The 18,238-nt window shown below is 35.1% G+C and overlaps 1 protein-coding gene across 1 annotated transcript; it reads left to right on the top strand.

Moving 5' to 3' along the window:
• Nucleotides 1-731: 731 nt before the first annotated feature.
• On the top strand, nucleotides 732-17,017 carry LOC118486526. Its single transcript, XM_035983027.1, has 7 exons — nucleotides 732-1,207; nucleotides 1,301-1,619; nucleotides 14,709-15,290; nucleotides 15,373-15,870; nucleotides 15,956-16,298; nucleotides 16,492-16,614; nucleotides 16,689-17,017. The coding sequence occupies exons 1-7, from the start codon at nucleotides 732-734 to the stop codon at nucleotides 17,015-17,017; spliced, it is 2,670 nt and encodes an 889-aa protein (XP_035838920.1).
• The last annotated feature ends 1,221 nt before the right edge of the window (nucleotides 17,018-18,238 follow it).

The following is an 18,238-nucleotide window of genomic DNA, read 5'->3' as shown; positions in this document are numbered from 1 at the left end:
TTCATTTTGAAAAATGATGTTTTGTATGAAACAATTTCTCTTGATGCGTTAATTGAAATGATTGAAACTCATGAGCTTGAATTGCAGAAACAAAGCAAGATGAGCAGTTCTTCACATCAACAGAATGTTGGTTTGTATTACAAAGGTAATCTACCTTCGGTGAAAGCTGATAGTTCACCAAAGACAACATTCAGTGGTGAGAGGACAAAAGAGCCACAGAAAAGCTTATCAAGTTACAATCCGGGTTACCATTCATCGTCTTCAAAAGCTAATTCTAAAGATGCAGAGAAGATATTGTGTAACATTGCTCTCAAGTTGAAAAATTCTCCTACAATGAGCATCAATGCAGCTAAGCAGCAAATTAGCTTTCTAGCATCTGTTCTGGAATCGTATGAAGGTCTTGTAGCTGGCAAAATTGGAAACTCAGAGTTAACCAAAGAAGACTACGACCAGATTGATCCAGAAGAAATGGAGCTAATAGACATTCGCTGGTGTTTGGCAAGTTGCATTCGCAGAGCTCAGAGATATATGGAGATTACCGGGAAGCAATCATTAGGTGGTCCGTCAACAAAGCTTGGATTCGACAAATCCAAAGTGACTTGCTTTAGATGTAAACAGAAAGGCCATTTCAAAAGAGAATGTAGAAATTCTGAAGTTGCTGAAACGGAGAACCTTTCAATGAAGATTATTATCGAAAGGTGATTTACCATCGTAGCAGAGAAGAGCCAAAGATGATTGAAAATAATCCAAGAGAAAAATCAAGAGCACTTGCTGTATTCCATGATGATGAAGGATATGACTGGAGTCAGGTTCTTCCAGAAGAAGATCGTTTGGAAAATATAGTTACAGCTCATGGCAGAAAAACTTCAAAAAGCCAACATTATGTTTTTGTTGCTGAAATAAAAGAGGAAAACAAAGAAGAAAAAGGCACAACTGAAATCAAAGAGAAAACCAGAGAAGAGATTCTGAATGAGAAAAATTATCGAGAAAGAAACATTGCTTTGAACAGAATGGATGAAATGCAAGAAGAGTATGAGAGTGCTGTCATCAATAAGAGATGGGATAAGAAGAGAGAGTGCTATTTTAACAAAGAAGGTGAACTTGTTGTTCCGAAAAAAGACATAATTTTTGAAGATGTTCTTCTCATAATTCCTCGATCTGCCGAATACTATAGAAATGTATTAAAAGATGATACATATGCAAAAAGGCATGAAAAGGAAATAAGATATGCCATGACATCGTGTTTGAGGAAGAGGGATGAAGAGAGAATGAAGAAGAATGTTGAAGAAATGGTGAACAGTCTGAAGAAAGTTGCTGAAGAAGTTAAAACTGAAACTGTTGAAGTTGAGGTTGTAAAGAAAGTCGAAGTTGTTAAAGAGGAAGAGGAAGATTTGAAGGTTGTTGAGAAAGAAAAGATTGAAGAAAAAATTGAGGTGAATGAAGAGGTTAAAAAAACTGTTACTGAAGAACAGCAGGTTGTAGAAGATGAGAAGAAAATTGAAAGTTTGGTTGAAGTGAAGAATGAGATTTTGGAGATTGCTAGTGATGCTGGTGATGAGGTTGGTGTTGAAAGAAAGCAGAAAGATGCTGATCAGACAGAAGCAACAGAAAACACCGAAGTGCCAATCACTGAGGTAAATTCTGATTCTGAAATCTTAAAAACGATTGAACAGTGCAAGAAATGCATGGAACCATGCAGTGCTTGTACTGAAAAAGATGAGAAGTTCAGAACAAGAAATCTTGAATTCACAAAAGTTGAAGAAGTTTTAAAAAATAAATGCAAAGAAATGTTAGAAAACGAAAAAGTTTTAAAAGAAAATATTGAAACACTTTTAGAAAAATATAAAAAATTAGAAAAAGAAAATGAGATTTTGAAAGAAAATATTTTGAAAAAGACAGAAGAATGTGATCAAAAAGAAAATGTTTGTCAAGAAATGAAGAAAGAATATGATTCAATAAAATTGACATATCATATTACAAAAGAGTCATATGAAAATGTGAAGGGTGAAATGAAATTTGCTCAATCAAGATTGAATTACTGCTCTGAAACAACAAAAGAACTAAAACGAATGTATGAAATTAAACAAGATGTTGTAAATTCATATATTGAAGATGTTGCTAAGCTAAAACGTCAGATTGCTGATTTAGAACAGGATAACAACAAACTAAAAAGTTACCATGCGTCGTCATATGTGCTTGAAAGAATTTTCAACATAAAACCGGATGGAAAAGATTCTGAGCAAAACAAGAAAGGTATTGGCTTAGAGTTTCATCAAGTTCCACCACCGGAAAAGTTTGTATTTTATGATGATGAAAAGGCCGAAAAAGTTTTCAACTTGGTAGATCAATTGCTAGACAACATTGACGTAACCTATTCCAAATCTGATGATTTTAGTGATTCAGAGGTGGTAGGTAAGGTCGTTGAAAGTGTGTTGAAAGAAGAGTCGGTTGAAACAGGTAATTCTGATCACAGGATGAAAATGAAGGAAATTTTCATGATGGATATCTGAAAAACACAAAATCCGAGAAAAATTTGAATGATGATTCAAAAGGATTGGTTTATACCATGATTGGATCGGAAAAATTATTCTTAGATGTTGTTTTCCCGATTCAGAATGTGATTTCAAAAAAAGATTGACAAAGTTTTCAAAATGGTTGAGATTGAAAAATCTGAAATTCCAAAGTTTGCTGGAAAAGGTCACAAAACTTTTTATAACAAAACTGGTTTCAAGAAGAAAAACATGAAGGCTGGGTTGGGTTATAAGAAGAAACAAAATGGGAGGAAAAATGAAATGCCAAATTATCAGGCAAAAATAAATTTTGTTCATGGAACAACTTCAGAAGAAGAGAAAGAACTAAAATTTAGACGACAGTCTAATGACGAGTTCTTAGCTCAAAAGAAAAAGCAACAACCACAGGTCAAAGATGTGTCCAAGAGAACATGTTTCAAATGTGATCAAATTGGATATCTTGCACGCAAGTGTCAAAATCTGAAACATGTTGATGTTGAGTCGAAAAAGAAGTCTGAAAATGTTGAGAAACAAAAATCTGAGGATGTGAAACAAAGGTCAACCAGATTTGATTCGAAACAAACTTGGAGGTATAATACAAACAAGTTTGCTTCCAATCAAACTTGGAAATCAAACCCGAATAGGTTCGATTCAAAACAGACCTGGAACTCTCACACACCCAGATTCAGAACAACGCAAAGTTAGAAAACATCAGTTGATATGGCAAAACCCCAACAATTTTGGAAACCAAATGTTGTTCAAAAACAAAATGTTCAAAAAGATTCACATTTTTACAAAAGAGGTTCTTCAAAAGGTCAAACTTGGTCAGTTAAGAAACCAATTTCAAAAGGTGATGAAAAAGTTGAAGTGCAAATTGAAAAAATCTTTGTTCAGAATGACAAAGATTTTCTGAAGTTGAATGAAGCATATTGTGTTGAAATGCCTAAGGTCAAACAGACCTGGGCTAAATTGTTCAAGTAATTGAATACTTTGAATGTGCAGGTGCTCAACAAAACCGAAAATTGTGAGAATGGAAGTTGGAGCAGCCTGACACAACGAGGAGAGGAGGCTGCTGAACCCTGGTTTGGTTAAACAGAGAGTTTGTTTGTTTTTTTATATAAATAAACAATATTTCAAAAACCCTAAAAAATATTGAAAAATTAAAAACCAAAAATATGTTTTCATTTTGTCAAAAATTTGAAAAATCAAAAATATGTTTGTTTTTTTATTTTTGTTAAATATTCAAAAATAAAAAATATGTTACTTGAATATGCCGAAACCCTCACGGCGGAACAAACATGATTAATTTCACAAGATTGAAAAACGGTTTTCAAACTGTAAAAGATCAATATGTTGTAAATCATGGGGGTATTTACTGCTTTTCATGAAATTTGGTACACATTAAGCAGAAAATGGATGGCGAGACAAAGCTATCAGTGTCAGTTATCAAATTTTCTTTAAATGATTTTGCATTTTAGGGGGAATAATATTGTCAGAACATACAAAAACATATACAAAAACATTTGAAAATTTGAAAAAGCCAAAAACATGATAAAATTCAAAAATGAGTTTTTGTGTAAAAAGAGGAAATGATAGTACATCAGTAGACAATCACAGTACGCTAAAGAAATGGAATGTTTTAATGTGATAAACGGTCTTACTAATGATGTGCCAGTAGATTTTTATATGTTTAGTAGATTGTGTTCGAGATATAAACCTAAAATTCAAACTTACTTATTTCGTGGGGAACATCTCTCGGATATATAGGTAACCCTTGAAATCTTGTTTGAAAGGCTTTCTATTTCTGACATACTAGGTCTTTATGCGTGGTGATATCTGGGGTATTATACCGGGACTTCTGATTTTGCGGAAGCAATAGCCTAGTCCTCGTATAATGCTTTGCATAACTTGAAATATAGCATAGCCCTCAGCATAAAAAATGATGAAACATTGAAAAATGCTAATCATGTGCTGTTGAAGAAAAAATCCCCAAACGGGACACACCTTAAAGTCGAGCCGTCATCTCTTTGCTGAACGGAAGTTCTGACCTGAGCTCTCACGGTTTCGCATTACCCGTTTACAGATATCATTAGTTTACATTCACCTGTAAGACTAAATATAGAAGTCTGGATACGAGAATATATTCTGAGATGGGACACGCGAATAAGTTAAGTCCTTAAAACACTAAATCCGTATCTCGAAATAGTTGAACTTTGTGTGAAAATTTAAGTGGACAAGTATACTGACAATCTAAGTGAATCGTTTAAAACTTAAAGTGTTTAAAGCTCAACAGTACTAGTGATTTGTCAAAAACTGATATGATCCTCTAACACGAACTCAAACAAAAATATTGTCTGTAATATGTTTGTAAATATTTCTTTACTGCTTTATGTTTCAGAAAAATACAAAAAGATTTTGATTTTACTTTACTTTCGACAACCGATGTCTGAAATGCTGAGTTTCAAAATCTGAGTATGCTGATTGTGTTTCTAAAAATAAAACAAGTTCATTAATTTGAAACTTGAGATTTTTAACAAAAATCAAAAACAGTTTGTGATATCTCCAAGGTCATTAAATTGGACTTGGATGTTAAACTGCGAGGGAGTTGGATTCTCAAATATTGCCAAATTTTTAAAAGTTTGTTGATAGGGGAAGTAGTTAGAGAGTTTGAAAGAGCCAGATTATGATTTCTGGACAATTTCAAAAGTTTGTTATTTATAAATGTTTGAGAAATTGCAGATACCAGATTAGATCCCGACAGCAAAGTCTAAGGGGGAGTCTGAAGACAAGCTTAAAGCAAGGGGGAGCTTGTAATCAGAAAGCAAGGTGTCGATCCCTAAAGCACGGAAGCTTGACGAAAGGGGGAGCCTGGAGAAGCTGATCAAAGAAGATAAAGATTTATGGATGCTTACTGTGTTAGACAATTTGATAAGAGCAAAGAGACTGATCAAGACTGAAGATGTGTCATGCTAAAGATTAGACACTGAAGACTTCGTCAACATCCAAGGGAGAGTCTGTTAGTGCACTATGTCTGTTGACTTCGTCTTGTATCATGTAATGGAATAGGATTGATAGATCATGGCTCGTAGAACGAGAAAATAGGTTTTATGTGTTTAAGGGTAATTCCGCTCGAAATTACCATATTGGTAATTCCGCTTGGACTTGGTAATTCCGCTTGGAGGTTAATTCCGCATGAAGAGTTAATAGGTTAATTCCGCATGGAATTAGCTTTAGCTAATTCCGCTTGAACTAAACCTGTTAATTCCACACGGAATTAATTGCCTATATATACCCTGTAATTCCGTTTCATTTGTAACATTCTTCTGATTTGGTACCGAAGTACTGCCAAACTGTCTCAAGGTGCTGTAAGACTATTATATCAATAATAGAGACATATTAAAGTGTATCAAGCTGTTTCCACGTCCGTTTCATTGATTCCGCCTTTGATTCGGATATAAAACTCTTCTGATTGACTAATTCGGGTCATACAACGATCCTACACACTTTTTAAAGTAATTTCAATTTCTCTCTCTTCAAAAGCATCAAATCATCTCTCTCCCTTCTCTTTAAAGTCTCTTTTTAATCAAAACAATCAAATCGTCTCTCTACTCTTTAAAGTCTCTTTGTAAAAAAATTTATAAATGATTCTTGGTAAAAAGTTATTGTAAAAAAAAAGTTTAAAACCGTAAAAATAGTTTTCGTAAAAAAAACGTGTGTGTAAAAAAAGTTTTTGTAAAAAAAAGTTTAAAACCGTAAAAAAGTTTTCGTATAAATTTTTGTTCTTTGTTAAAAAGTCTTTGTAAAAAAAATTGTAAAAAAGTTTAAAAGCGTAAAAAAAGTTTTCGTAAAAAAAGTTTAAAACCGTAATTTTTTTTAAAAACGTGTGTGTAAAAAAAGGCACATAAATACGGGGCGAAAAAAACAGGGCGTAAAAAACGGCGCGTAAAAAAAACTGCTCGTAAAAACTAGGCGTAAAAAATGGCTCGTAAAAAAAACCCGGTGATAAAACGGCGCGTAAATACATGGCGTAAAAACGGCGCATTAAAACGGGGCGTAAAAAACGGCGCGTTAAAAAAAGGCGTGTAACACCGGCGTAAAAAAACGGCGCGTAAAAAACCGGGCGTAAAAAACTGGGCGTAAAAACGGCGCGCAAAAAACGGAGCGTAAAAAAACGTCGCGTAAATACGAATCTTAAAAAACGGTGAACAAGGGCCGTGAATATGGGGCATAAAAACGCCGCGTAAAAAAAACGGGACGTAAAAAACGGTGTGTTAAAACGGGGCGTAAAAAACGGCCCGTTAAAAAAACGACGCGTGGAAAAGCTAGGCGCAAAAACGACGTGCAAAAACAACGCGTTAAAAAATGACGCGTGAAAAAGCCGAGCGTAAAAACGGTGTGCAAAAACCGGCGCGCAAAAAAAAATTGCTTTGTTAAAAATCTGAATTTAAAATGGTTTTAATAGAAAAATTCTATTAAAAAAAACAAGTAATATAATAATACCAAAAAAGTAATAAAAAAAAATAAAGAAAAAAAGACAAAAATGAGTAAATTTACAAAACTAACCTCTTGGATTAAAATATTAAAGACATAGTAAGATAAAAAGTATTTAATATTAGTTTTAATTACTTTTAATCTTATCCATTCATTTTGAAGATCTAATGGTTGAAAAGTGGTTCTTTTGGTTCTTACAATTTGGGGTGTTTTCATTTTAGCGTTCCCATATATATATATATATATATATATATAGGGGAAGGTTCAAATGAAAACCACTAGTTATTGTGAAAACTAGAAAACTAACTAAAACCCACTAAAAAGGAGGGAGGAAAGACTTTTAATGAAGGAGGGGTAAAATTGGAACAAAAAATATATAACTTTTCAAACATTTCTCATTTCTCCATACGTTATCATTTTAAAACAAAAATGGCACCATAAGATCACAAATTTTCTTATCTTTCATTCAAGTATATTCGAGCATATTTTTTATGACATAAAAAAAGATTTATGGTGTCGTCTTGTTTTCAATACTATTATTATAGTAGTGCACATGTGCAATATAACATGTACTACAATGTGCATTACATGCTTAAAATTAGTTTTTTGATTCTAGTTTAGCTTTTAGGGTTAGTTTTTTTGGAGGTTTAGGATTAGGATTAGGTTTTTGGGTGTGGGGGGAGGGGGGTTTAGGTTTTTGGGGGGTGGGGGGGGGGGTTAGGTTTTTTTCGGGTTTATGTTTAGGGTTTAGTTTTAGGTTTTCGGGAGGGTGGGGGGTGGGGGGGTTTAGGTTTTTTTTTGGGGGGGGGGGGTTTAGGCTTTTGGTGGGAGGGTGAATTTAGGTTTTGGGGGGGGGGGTGGGGGTTTAGGTTTTTGGGGGGTGTCGGTGGGGGGTGGGTTAAGTGGTTTTCATTTGAACCATCCCCTATATATATATATATATATATATATATATATATATATATATATATATATATATATATATATATATATATATATATATATATATATATATATATATATATATATATATGGGACCGCTAATATGAAAATCACACCAAATTGTAAGAACTGAGAGAACCACTTTCTAGCCATTAGATCAAAAAAATAGATGGATGAGATTAAAAGTAATTAAAATTAATATTAAATAGATTTTATCTTATTATGTCTTTAATATTTTAATTCAAAAGGGTAGTTCAGTAAAATTACTCTATTTTGTCTTTATTATTTTTTATTACTTTTTTGTTTTATTATATTACTTTTTATTTTTTAAAAAGCATTTTTAAAAGCATTAAGAATTTTTTTTATTAAAAGCATTTTTAAATTCAGATTTTTAACAAGACAATTTTTTTTGCGCGCCGGTTTTTACACGTCGTTTTTACTCCTGGCTTTTTTACGCATCGTTTTTTAAAGGGTCGTCTTTGCACGCCGTTTTTTATGCTCGGCTTTTTCAAACATCGTTTTTTTAACGCGCGGTTTTTGGCGTCCCGTTTTATCGCGGCGTTTTTCCGTTCCGTTTTTTTTCGCGGCGTTTTTATGCGCCGCATTCACGCCCCTTGTTTTTTACGCGCCGTCTTTTCAAGCGTCGTTTTTTACACGTTTTTTAACGCCGTTTTTACATGTTTTTTTACACGTCGTTTTAACGCGCCGTTTTTTTCACGTTTTTTAACGCGCCGTTTTTTACACTTGTTACGTTTTACGTTAAACTTTTTAAAATTTTTACGTTTTAAGTTTTACGTTAAACTTTTTACGTTTTACGTTTTACGTTTAACGTTTTACGTTTTACGTAAAACTTTTTACGTCTTACGTTAAAAAGTTTACGGTTTACGTTCAAAAGTTTACGGTTTAACTTTTTTTTTTACAAAAACTTTTTTTTTCGTAAAAACGAACGCACCCAGAAATCAGAAACTCGGGAGGTGTCTCAGATATATTGTTATCATAATCGACTAGGGGGAAAAAATAAAAAACCAACAACAACAAAGCAAAGTGTATCTCGAAAAAAAAAAACGGGGTTTGGCTCAGATTATCCGATAATCAGAAGGCTGTAAAAAGTGGGGTTATAGGTTCAAAAAACCTACCTTCCGTCGTCCTTGCCGCGCCATCGTCATCAAAATCTACATTTTTTTTGCATCATCGCCACCCAAATCCAAAACCACACTTCAATCGACCACCGGCACCGCGCGGGCACCACAGGGCACCAACGCGCGAGGACCACGGGGCAGCACCGGCACCACAAATCAACAGTTTCTCTAAAATCAAGTTTTCAACCACAAAGATCAAACATTGAGGGTCACTTTATGCAAACACAAAACCCACCAGAATCACCATATGCAAAACATGGTCACTTTATGCAAACAGAAAACCACCCAAATCAAAAAACATAAATAAAGAATCGTTTCAAAAAACTGACCAGATTCAAAGATCAACAACCCCCCTTTCACCCACCCTCTAACCCACCACAACAACCCCCCTTCACCCACCCCTAACCCACCTGGTTTGCCAAATCTAACAGATCAAACAAACCACACAAGATCTAGGGCTCAAACAAAATTAAAAAAAATCAAAACATGTCACCGGAGATGGGTTGCAGATCACCCACCGCCTCTCTCCCGACGCCGTCAGATCACCCACCCCCTTCGCCCCATCATTCGCCGCCGCCACCGCCATTGACACACTGCTGCCCCTAATCCACCACATCAAACAAAGAGGGTCTTGTCACCGGAGAATAGCTAATGGTTGTGTCGGTCTTGTCGCCGGAGAATGGCTAGCGGCGGTTGTGGTTTGGGTTGAATGATGAATTCTATGTTTTTTGAAGAAGAAAGGAGATTGACAAATGAAAAGGATACAAATGAGAACCCATGAACCCGATCTTGTTTTCTTGATCTAATGAATAAGAACCAATCTGCATCACCATCATGCTATGAAAGTATGAATGAATGATCTTCACTTCTTAAATATATAATCTTGAACCCTTTAAAGTAATCAGCTGTTCAGCCTTGGAAATTTGAAACCAAACTCAAGTTTTTGACTTTCTGGTGTATGAAGATAGAATGAATGATGCTTATATTTGCTTTAGGTTAAAGTGAGAGATGAGGAGGATTTAAAGGTGTGACTGTGAAGTGAAGAAAGAGGAGATAGACAGTTAAGAAGAGGACAGTGACATTTCTGGTGGCATTAATGAAGAGAGAGAGAGTGAGAGATTAGACATTTGGGGTAAAAGACTAAAACACCCTTTTAGTTGGCATAATCTGATTGGTTGAAAGTGGTTCTCGCGGTTCTTACAACTGGAGGTGGTTCCTATTTTAGCGGCTCCCTATATATATATATATATACATACACACACATATATATATATATATATACATACATATATATATATATAGTAGGAGTTGGGTAGAAAGCCTTATTTTCCTAGAAAGTCTAGAAAGCAATCAGAACGTGACATATGGCATTGAAGGATTTTAACTAAAAGGGCAATTGTGTAATTTGACATTTTATTTTAATTTTGGAATTTATATCTCATTAACTAACTATGCACGATTTTATGGTAACTGATTCTCCATGATTTGCGAATTACTACCAGATGTAAATATCAATCAAATTTCATTCGTTCCTTTCACAATCTTGATCAACTTTATTCGTAAATCATTTTTTACGTGAGAGATAGTTATGGCTTCAAACACAATTCTTGGTTGCGGATATCGCAAATACACTTCTTTTTCTGTTTACTATTATCTGGTCTGTGTCGATTTTTAATTATGTCTGGAAACCACCAGAATGTTCTTGACGTTGTGTTTTAACAACAAGCAGATTCATACAGTTGTGTTTTAACAGCAAGCAGATTCATACAGTTGTGTTTTAGCATTCAGATTCATACAGTTGTGTTTTAACAGCAAGCAGATTTATACAGTTGTGTTTTAGCATTCAGATTCGTACAATTGTGTTTTAACAGTAAGTAGATTCATACAATTGTGTTTTAGCATTTAGATTCATACAGTTATGTTTTAACAGCAAGCAGATTTATACAATTGTGTTTTAGCATTCAGATTCATACAGTTGTGTTTTAACAGCAATCAGATTCATACAGTTGTGTTTTAACAGCAAGCAGATTCATACAGTTGTGTTTTAGAATTCAGATTCAGACAGTTGTGTTTTAACAGCAAGCAGATTCATACAGTTGTGTTTTAGCATTCAGATTCATACAGTTGTGTTTTACCATCCATGCTGGCAACGCTGGAGGATTTCTTGACGCTGGGTTTTAACAGCAAGCAGATTAATACGATGTGTTTTCTTGATGTGTTTCTTCATGAAGGATAGAAGGAAGAGAGAGAGAAAGAAAGGGAGTGAGAGAGAGAAAAAATCGCAAGAAATGTGGGGTGGTTATGGAATGACAATTATTTCCATATTTAAAACAAGCTAAATGACATATCTACCCCTGATTAATATAATAACCCTATTGTTAAGAAACACATATTACCAAAATGCCACCAAGATGATCTCAACCATTAAACACACCTATTGGATGGCTCAGATCGCTTCCTAGACTTTCTAGGAAAAAACACACTTTCCGTAGGATCCCCACTACACACACACACACACACACAGATATATATATATATATATATATATATATATATATATATATATATATATATATATATATATATATATATATATATAGGGTAAGGTTCATGCGAGAACCACCTTTATTGCGAGAACCACGAGAACCAATGTGAACACAACCTAAAATAGCTAAAAAAACCTACCCCCCCCCGCGCGTCCCCAAAAAAACCTAAACCCCCCCAACCCCCCCCCCCCCTCAAAAAGAAAAACCTAACCCCCCAAGCTAAATGCTAAAAACTAAAACCCCCAAAAAACCTAACCCCCCACCGCCCCCCCCCCCAAAAAAAAAAAAAAAAACCTAAACCCCCCTCCCCCACCCCCCAAAAACCTAACCCCCCCAAGCTAAAATGCTAAAAACTAAAACCCCTAAAAAAATAAAAAAAAATCTAATTTTTTTAATATTTTTTAAGTTAAAATCGCTACTTTTAGTAGCCAATTTTTTTTTAAAAAATAAATTTTTTTTTGGCTACTAAAAGTAGAAATTTTTTTTTAAAAAAATATTAAAAAAAATTTTGTGTGTTTTTTAGCTATTTTTAGGTATTTTTGGTTGTGTTCACATTGGTTCTCGCGGTTCTCGCAATAAAGGGTGGTTCCTAACGGATCTTTGTCCTATATATATATATATATATATACAGTGTTGTAAAAGTCGCTAGGCGGTCCCTAGTCGGCCGACTGGGGAGTTGGGAGTAATCGGAGTACTCGGAGAGTACTCGGGGAGTACGCGGACATGGTAAATATAAATAAAATTAATTGTTACATATTATTTATGTGTTAAAATAAGCATAATTCATGTCAACTGGGTATAATTTAAAATGAAACATGTTTAAAGTTCAAATATTCTGAATACAAGTCCGACTAGTCTGAGTACAAGGCCGAGTAGTCCGAGTACAAGGCCGAGTAGGCCGATTTTGACCGAGTTTGACCGATTAAAAGTCAACAAACCATGTTGACCGCCTAGACCGACTAGGCCGACTAGGCCGACTAGGCTCCGACTAGGCCGACTAGGACCGAGTACTCCCGAGGCCGACTAGTTGAGACCGCCTAGGAGGAAGTCGCCAAGGTGGAGGTCCGAGGACCGAGTACTCGCCGAGTACTCGGCCGAGGAATCCGACTTTTGCAACACTGTATATATATAGTATTGCGCTAAAATAAGAACCACCTCGAGTTGTAAGAACCGTGAGAACTTTTGATCTGGGGCGAGGGCGAGGTGGACAAATTTTTTTCATAAATGTAGATGCGTGTATTATAAACACATTTGTAAAAAAAATTCAAAAAAATATCGTGTGTGTAGTTTTGAGCACCACAAGTTTATGTTTACGGGTACCGTAAATTTTCCGGTAAGATTTACGGTACCCGTAAACACAAACTTGTGGTGCTCAAAACTACACACACGACATTTTTTTTTGAATTTTTTTTTACAAATGTGTTTATAATACACGCATCTACGTTTATGAAAAAAAATTTGGTCCACCTCGCCCCGTACGGTGTAGTTCTCACAACTCTAGGTGGTTCTCATTTTAGCGGTCCCCTATATATATATATATACTAGCTCCATTTCCTTAGCTCCATCCTCTTTGCCCCATCCTCACACCCGATCTACGTGGCGCCTACATGGCGTATCATCCTCCAAGGGAGGACCACCACCATACCGCATAGCCTTAGGCTTGATAAATGTAGACCCTCTCATTTTATTTTGACATTCGAACATACACACACACACACACACATACACACACACACATATATATATATAGGTCGGTTATCATACAAATACACTAATCGTACATTATGTACGCTACATTCACAACCGTCAGATCATCTCATTTAAACCGCATGTTTAACTATTAAATTAATCAAATTAAAATTAATAAAAAGAAACCGCCAAGGTTAAAATCGTCCAATGCGAGATCAAAATCCCTGATAATCAGCACACAATAACTCACAAACATACCGTAAAACCCAAAATCAACATCTCCGAAGTTCCCTGCTACTCTCCGTTGCGATTCAACTAAGATTCATGAGTTTTGAGAAACGAAGCAAAGCAAACAACGACAGACCACAAGCGAAGAAGATGAATCCAGGTATCGATTGACATTTGCGATTTTATAATGGAATGTACAGGGACTTTAATGTCAAATGCGATTTTGTTTGTTTATTAAGCTTTTAGACTGAAACATATAGTTTTATAAGATTAGGTATTGTTCATAACTACGATTTTGTTAGGGTTTATGACTGGTATGGTTATTTATTAGGTTTACCATGATTATGCAGTTTTCTTAATGATAAGCTGATATATGTGCGATATTATATAGGGTTTTGTGAGGGTTTTGTCTTAGCTTAGGTTGAGCATGCGAATTGATAAAAACCTCCTGCGATTTCATATGATTAGTTAGTTTTAGGGGATTATGATTAAATTATACATGCGATATTATATAGGGTTTTGTGAGGGTTTTGTATTACAAATGCGATTTTATAGGTAAAGTTTTGTTTGTAGAAGGTTTTTGTCTTAGGTTAGGTTGAGCATGCGAATTGATAAAAACCTCCTGCGATTTCATATGATTAGTTAGTTTTAGGGGATTATGATTAAATTATACATGCGATTTTATATTTTTTAGTTGCTTAAAGTATGCGATTTATAAAGATTGGCTAGTTTTGGTAATGCTTAACTAAGACATGCGAATTGATAACTCATTCATGCGATTTTATCACTTAATGACTTAGTGTACATGATTAACTGATAAATGCGATTTTATAAAGGTTTTTGACTGATAGCATGCGATTTTGTAGAAATAGATTCTGATGATGACTTTGAAGGCCCAATATCAACACTGATAAAAGTTAACAAAAATAGAAAAAGAAGAATAGTTGACGAAAGTTCTGAAGAGGATGACTTTGTTAAGACACTCCCAAAAAAGAAAAAAGATGACAGGAAATCTAAGATACAGATAAAAAAACATTTAAAAAAGGTGGAACCACCTAAAACAGAACATAGGGAGTTCTTCAAATACAACAACGAAGCAATACTGCGGAGATGCCAACCTAACTCATATATGGATACTGTGAAAAAAATTTCAAAAAATATAGGTTGATGAGGTGAGGAATATGGGATTTGGAGCTATTCTAGATATCAATATCAACCATATTTCGACACGATTGGCATATTGGCTCGCCAGAAACTTTGACGAGAACTTCGATACGCTAAACGTAGGAAAACTCCAAATAAAAATAACATCGGACACAGTTTATGAGGTATTTGGAATACCAAAGGGGCCAAAGCAGGTTGAAATAATAGCCGATAAGAGAAAAGTTAAAAAGCAGGAAAAAATTGATAAGAGTAAAGAACCAGGAAATGCTGTCAGGGATACATTCATCAGCCAGTGGGGGGAAAACATGAGAATTACCCATGGCTTAATTGAAAATACAATGGAAAATCAAAGAGATGGGGGGAGCCTGTTTAGATTAAATTTCCTGGTGTACTGGATGACGTTCTTTGCGGAGATTACAAAGGCAACAACTGCAAATGATAGATGTTTTCTTGGTGTAGTGGCTGTTGAGGAAATACAGAATCTAGATTGGTGCTCATTTGTACTTGACACTTTGCGACGTACACGAGCGGGCCGGAAGAACTATAAAATACAGTTCGTGGGACCTGTTGCCTTTCTTACGGTATGCATTAATACATTTCATAACATATTTAAAATACTAGTTTGTTTTGTCATATAATTAAATGATCTTGCGATTTATACAGCTTCTATACACGCATGAGTACAACAAGAAGCTTAAACTGTTTGAGAAAGTCGTGGAAATACCAATTATTCGTTATATCACATCTTCGGAGATTGATAAAGTTGAAGAGCATATTTCGGATAACGGACCTCTGTGGACATCAAGTGAGAGTGAAGAAGAAGAAAATGAAGAACAAAAAGAAGAAGAAGAGGGTCGTTCAACGGAGGAGTATACACTACGACCACCGGTTGACACCACAATAAGCTACAAAAGAAGGACTGCACATGCAGTACAAAACATAGAAACCGGGGAAGAGCCAAACGATAATGAGAACATTGATGATTTCATGGATTTCAGTTTTGAAAAACATGAAATGTCTCAGTTGAACCTTGAGATGGGAGTTGGAACACAGACACAGAAAATGATGGATTATTGCATCACTCCTGTTCAACTTTCACCATCGGTAATCTATGACACAGCCCATGAACGAGAACGAGAGGCTTCGAGAATCAACAAAAAGGTAAGCGGAAAAAATATTAATTTCACTTAATCTATTTATATTTAACATTTGAATTGATAGTATCTTAACTCGAAAAATCTTATAGAACCTGTTGAAAAAAATGAAAGCCAATGTTAAAAAATACATTAAAATGGTTCAAGATGATCAAGGGATGAACAACTTAGTTTCAGAAGTAAAAACTAAGTGTTTTTGGGATCCGGAGATTATGGAGGCCTGTAAGCAGTGGGATGAGACGATTCGGAATAATCCCATTTGTGTGCCGCCTGATTCGGTTCAAGAGCATGAAACTTCACCCTCTCATGTCCATCAAGAGCCTGAAAATCCAGCTTCTGAAGTTCATCATGAAGTTACTACAAACGAAGAAGGTAGACAGGATGAAGAAGCTCAAAAAGTAATATCTAATTTTTTGGTACAAATGGCATCAGAAGGTAAAACATGCGATTTCAAAATTAACACATGTGAAATTATGTAAAAAATCACTATTTCTTATGCACATGCGAAACCTAAAAAAAACACATGCGATTTCTGCAAAACACTTCAAATTTGATTTCGCATGCAATGTCATGTATACCCTGCGATTTTGATTCTGATGTATTAGAATTCAATAATTTGTATCTATAGGGGTACTGCAGCCAGATGATGAAGGACTGGCAAATAAAGATGATGGAGGAGTGACAGACACCCTTATTGCGAACATTCAAACTGTCGAAACGGGTGTATACGCTTACAAACCACCTGCCAAAGGTAAAAAAACACTTTATATTAGAACAAAATTAAAAAGCACAAATTATTATTTCTTAACTTACTCTGGCCTGCAGAAAGTGGTGAAAACGAAACTGTTATCGAAGAAATAGTGAACCTGGCAGAATCTACACAAAACATTCAACAAAAAGTTCAAGAAAAAGAGCCAGAAGTGGAAGCAGTTTCTTTAGGAGAAAAAGACCCTCAACAACCCGATTCGGGTATCGAAGTTGAGAAGGAACCGGAAGTTGCATGCCCTCAAGTGACGGTTGAGGAATTGCAGTCAGTTGAGTTGCTTTTGAGCCTGGGACCTAGTCTGGAAGAAAATAAAGGAAAAAAACCAACTAGGGAAGAAAAAACTCAAAGCCAAAGCAAGTTCCAAAACAAGTTCTACCAAAGGGGTTAAATGAACTCCTTTATAAGACAATAGAAGCAGCCAAAATTCGAGCTGAGAAAAGATGTGCAGAGCTTGAAGACAAATTTTGTTCCCCTTACTGCAACATAGTGGTAAACATGCACGAAGCACTCTTGAATCAAGAATTGAGTGTGATCCGATATACATTTGCTACATTTGCAGACATAGAGTAAGTAAAATGGTTATATCAACTAACAAACATATAAATATATACACACAACAATATTAATTATTTATTTTTTGCCTGGAAGAGATGAATTTTACCGATCAAAAACTGGGGTTTACACATTCAAAGCTATATTTGAAAGCTTCTACAGGGGTCAGTACGTAGCATCAAACGGAATAGATGCATTTGTGGATGTTCTAAACCTTGAAGAGAAAAAGAGGGATAGAAAATCATCACCATACAGACTCTTCTTGTTTAGCACAATGATGGTATGTTTTCATAAACATTTTGGCATTTGAAACTAAAACAGTAAATACATATTCAATGATTTCGCATACTAATTACAGCTAAATCGCATGTAGAATAGTAGATAGTTTTCCTGTGAAAACAAAAAACAACATTTCTCATATTGTTGTAATTTCACATGTTTTATAGATACTATTCGCATGTGAAAAATTCCATTGTTTAGATACCTTTTAATACAATACTTAACTTTGATTCTAATTACATAACATACAGCCGGATATCTTTTACGACGAGAAGAAATACACAGACAACCAACGTCTAAACATATTTGCCTCAAATTTTGAAGACATCATACTAAAATATGAGGTAAAAAAACTTGATTCGGTGGATCTGGTGTTTATTCCGGTACTTCAAGTTGACCACTTCTATGTCTTGTGCTTCCACTTGAAAACCGACAAAATTGAGCTGATTGACAATTCAGCCGCTGAAGAAGAGTTTGTGGAAAGATACAAGGGGCTTCCAGACACACTGGTAATACAAAAACTTATACATATACATGTTATATATTATGTAAAAGCTACTAATACAATGTTGCTATGATACAGAGAAGGGTATTGGTTTTATTTCTACAAAAGGCTTTAAAACCAACACCGGCTATAGAAGACCTTGCAACCTCAGTTATAGAAAGAAAAGAGATGGATTGGAGGACGAAGAATAACGGCGTAGACTGTGGAGTGTTTACGATGCGTCACATGGAAACGTACAAAGGAGAGAAAACACCATGGGTGACTGGATTTGTG

The sequence above is a fragment of the Helianthus annuus genome, chromosome 14, assembly GCF_002127325.2.
Source record: "Helianthus annuus cultivar XRQ/B chromosome 14, HanXRQr2.0-SUNRISE, whole genome shotgun sequence".
In the NCBI taxonomy this organism is placed as follows: domain Eukaryota; kingdom Viridiplantae; phylum Streptophyta; class Magnoliopsida; order Asterales; family Asteraceae; genus Helianthus; species Helianthus annuus.
Note: the sequence above shows the minus strand (reverse complement) of the source record. Positions and strands in the feature narration are given on the sequence as shown.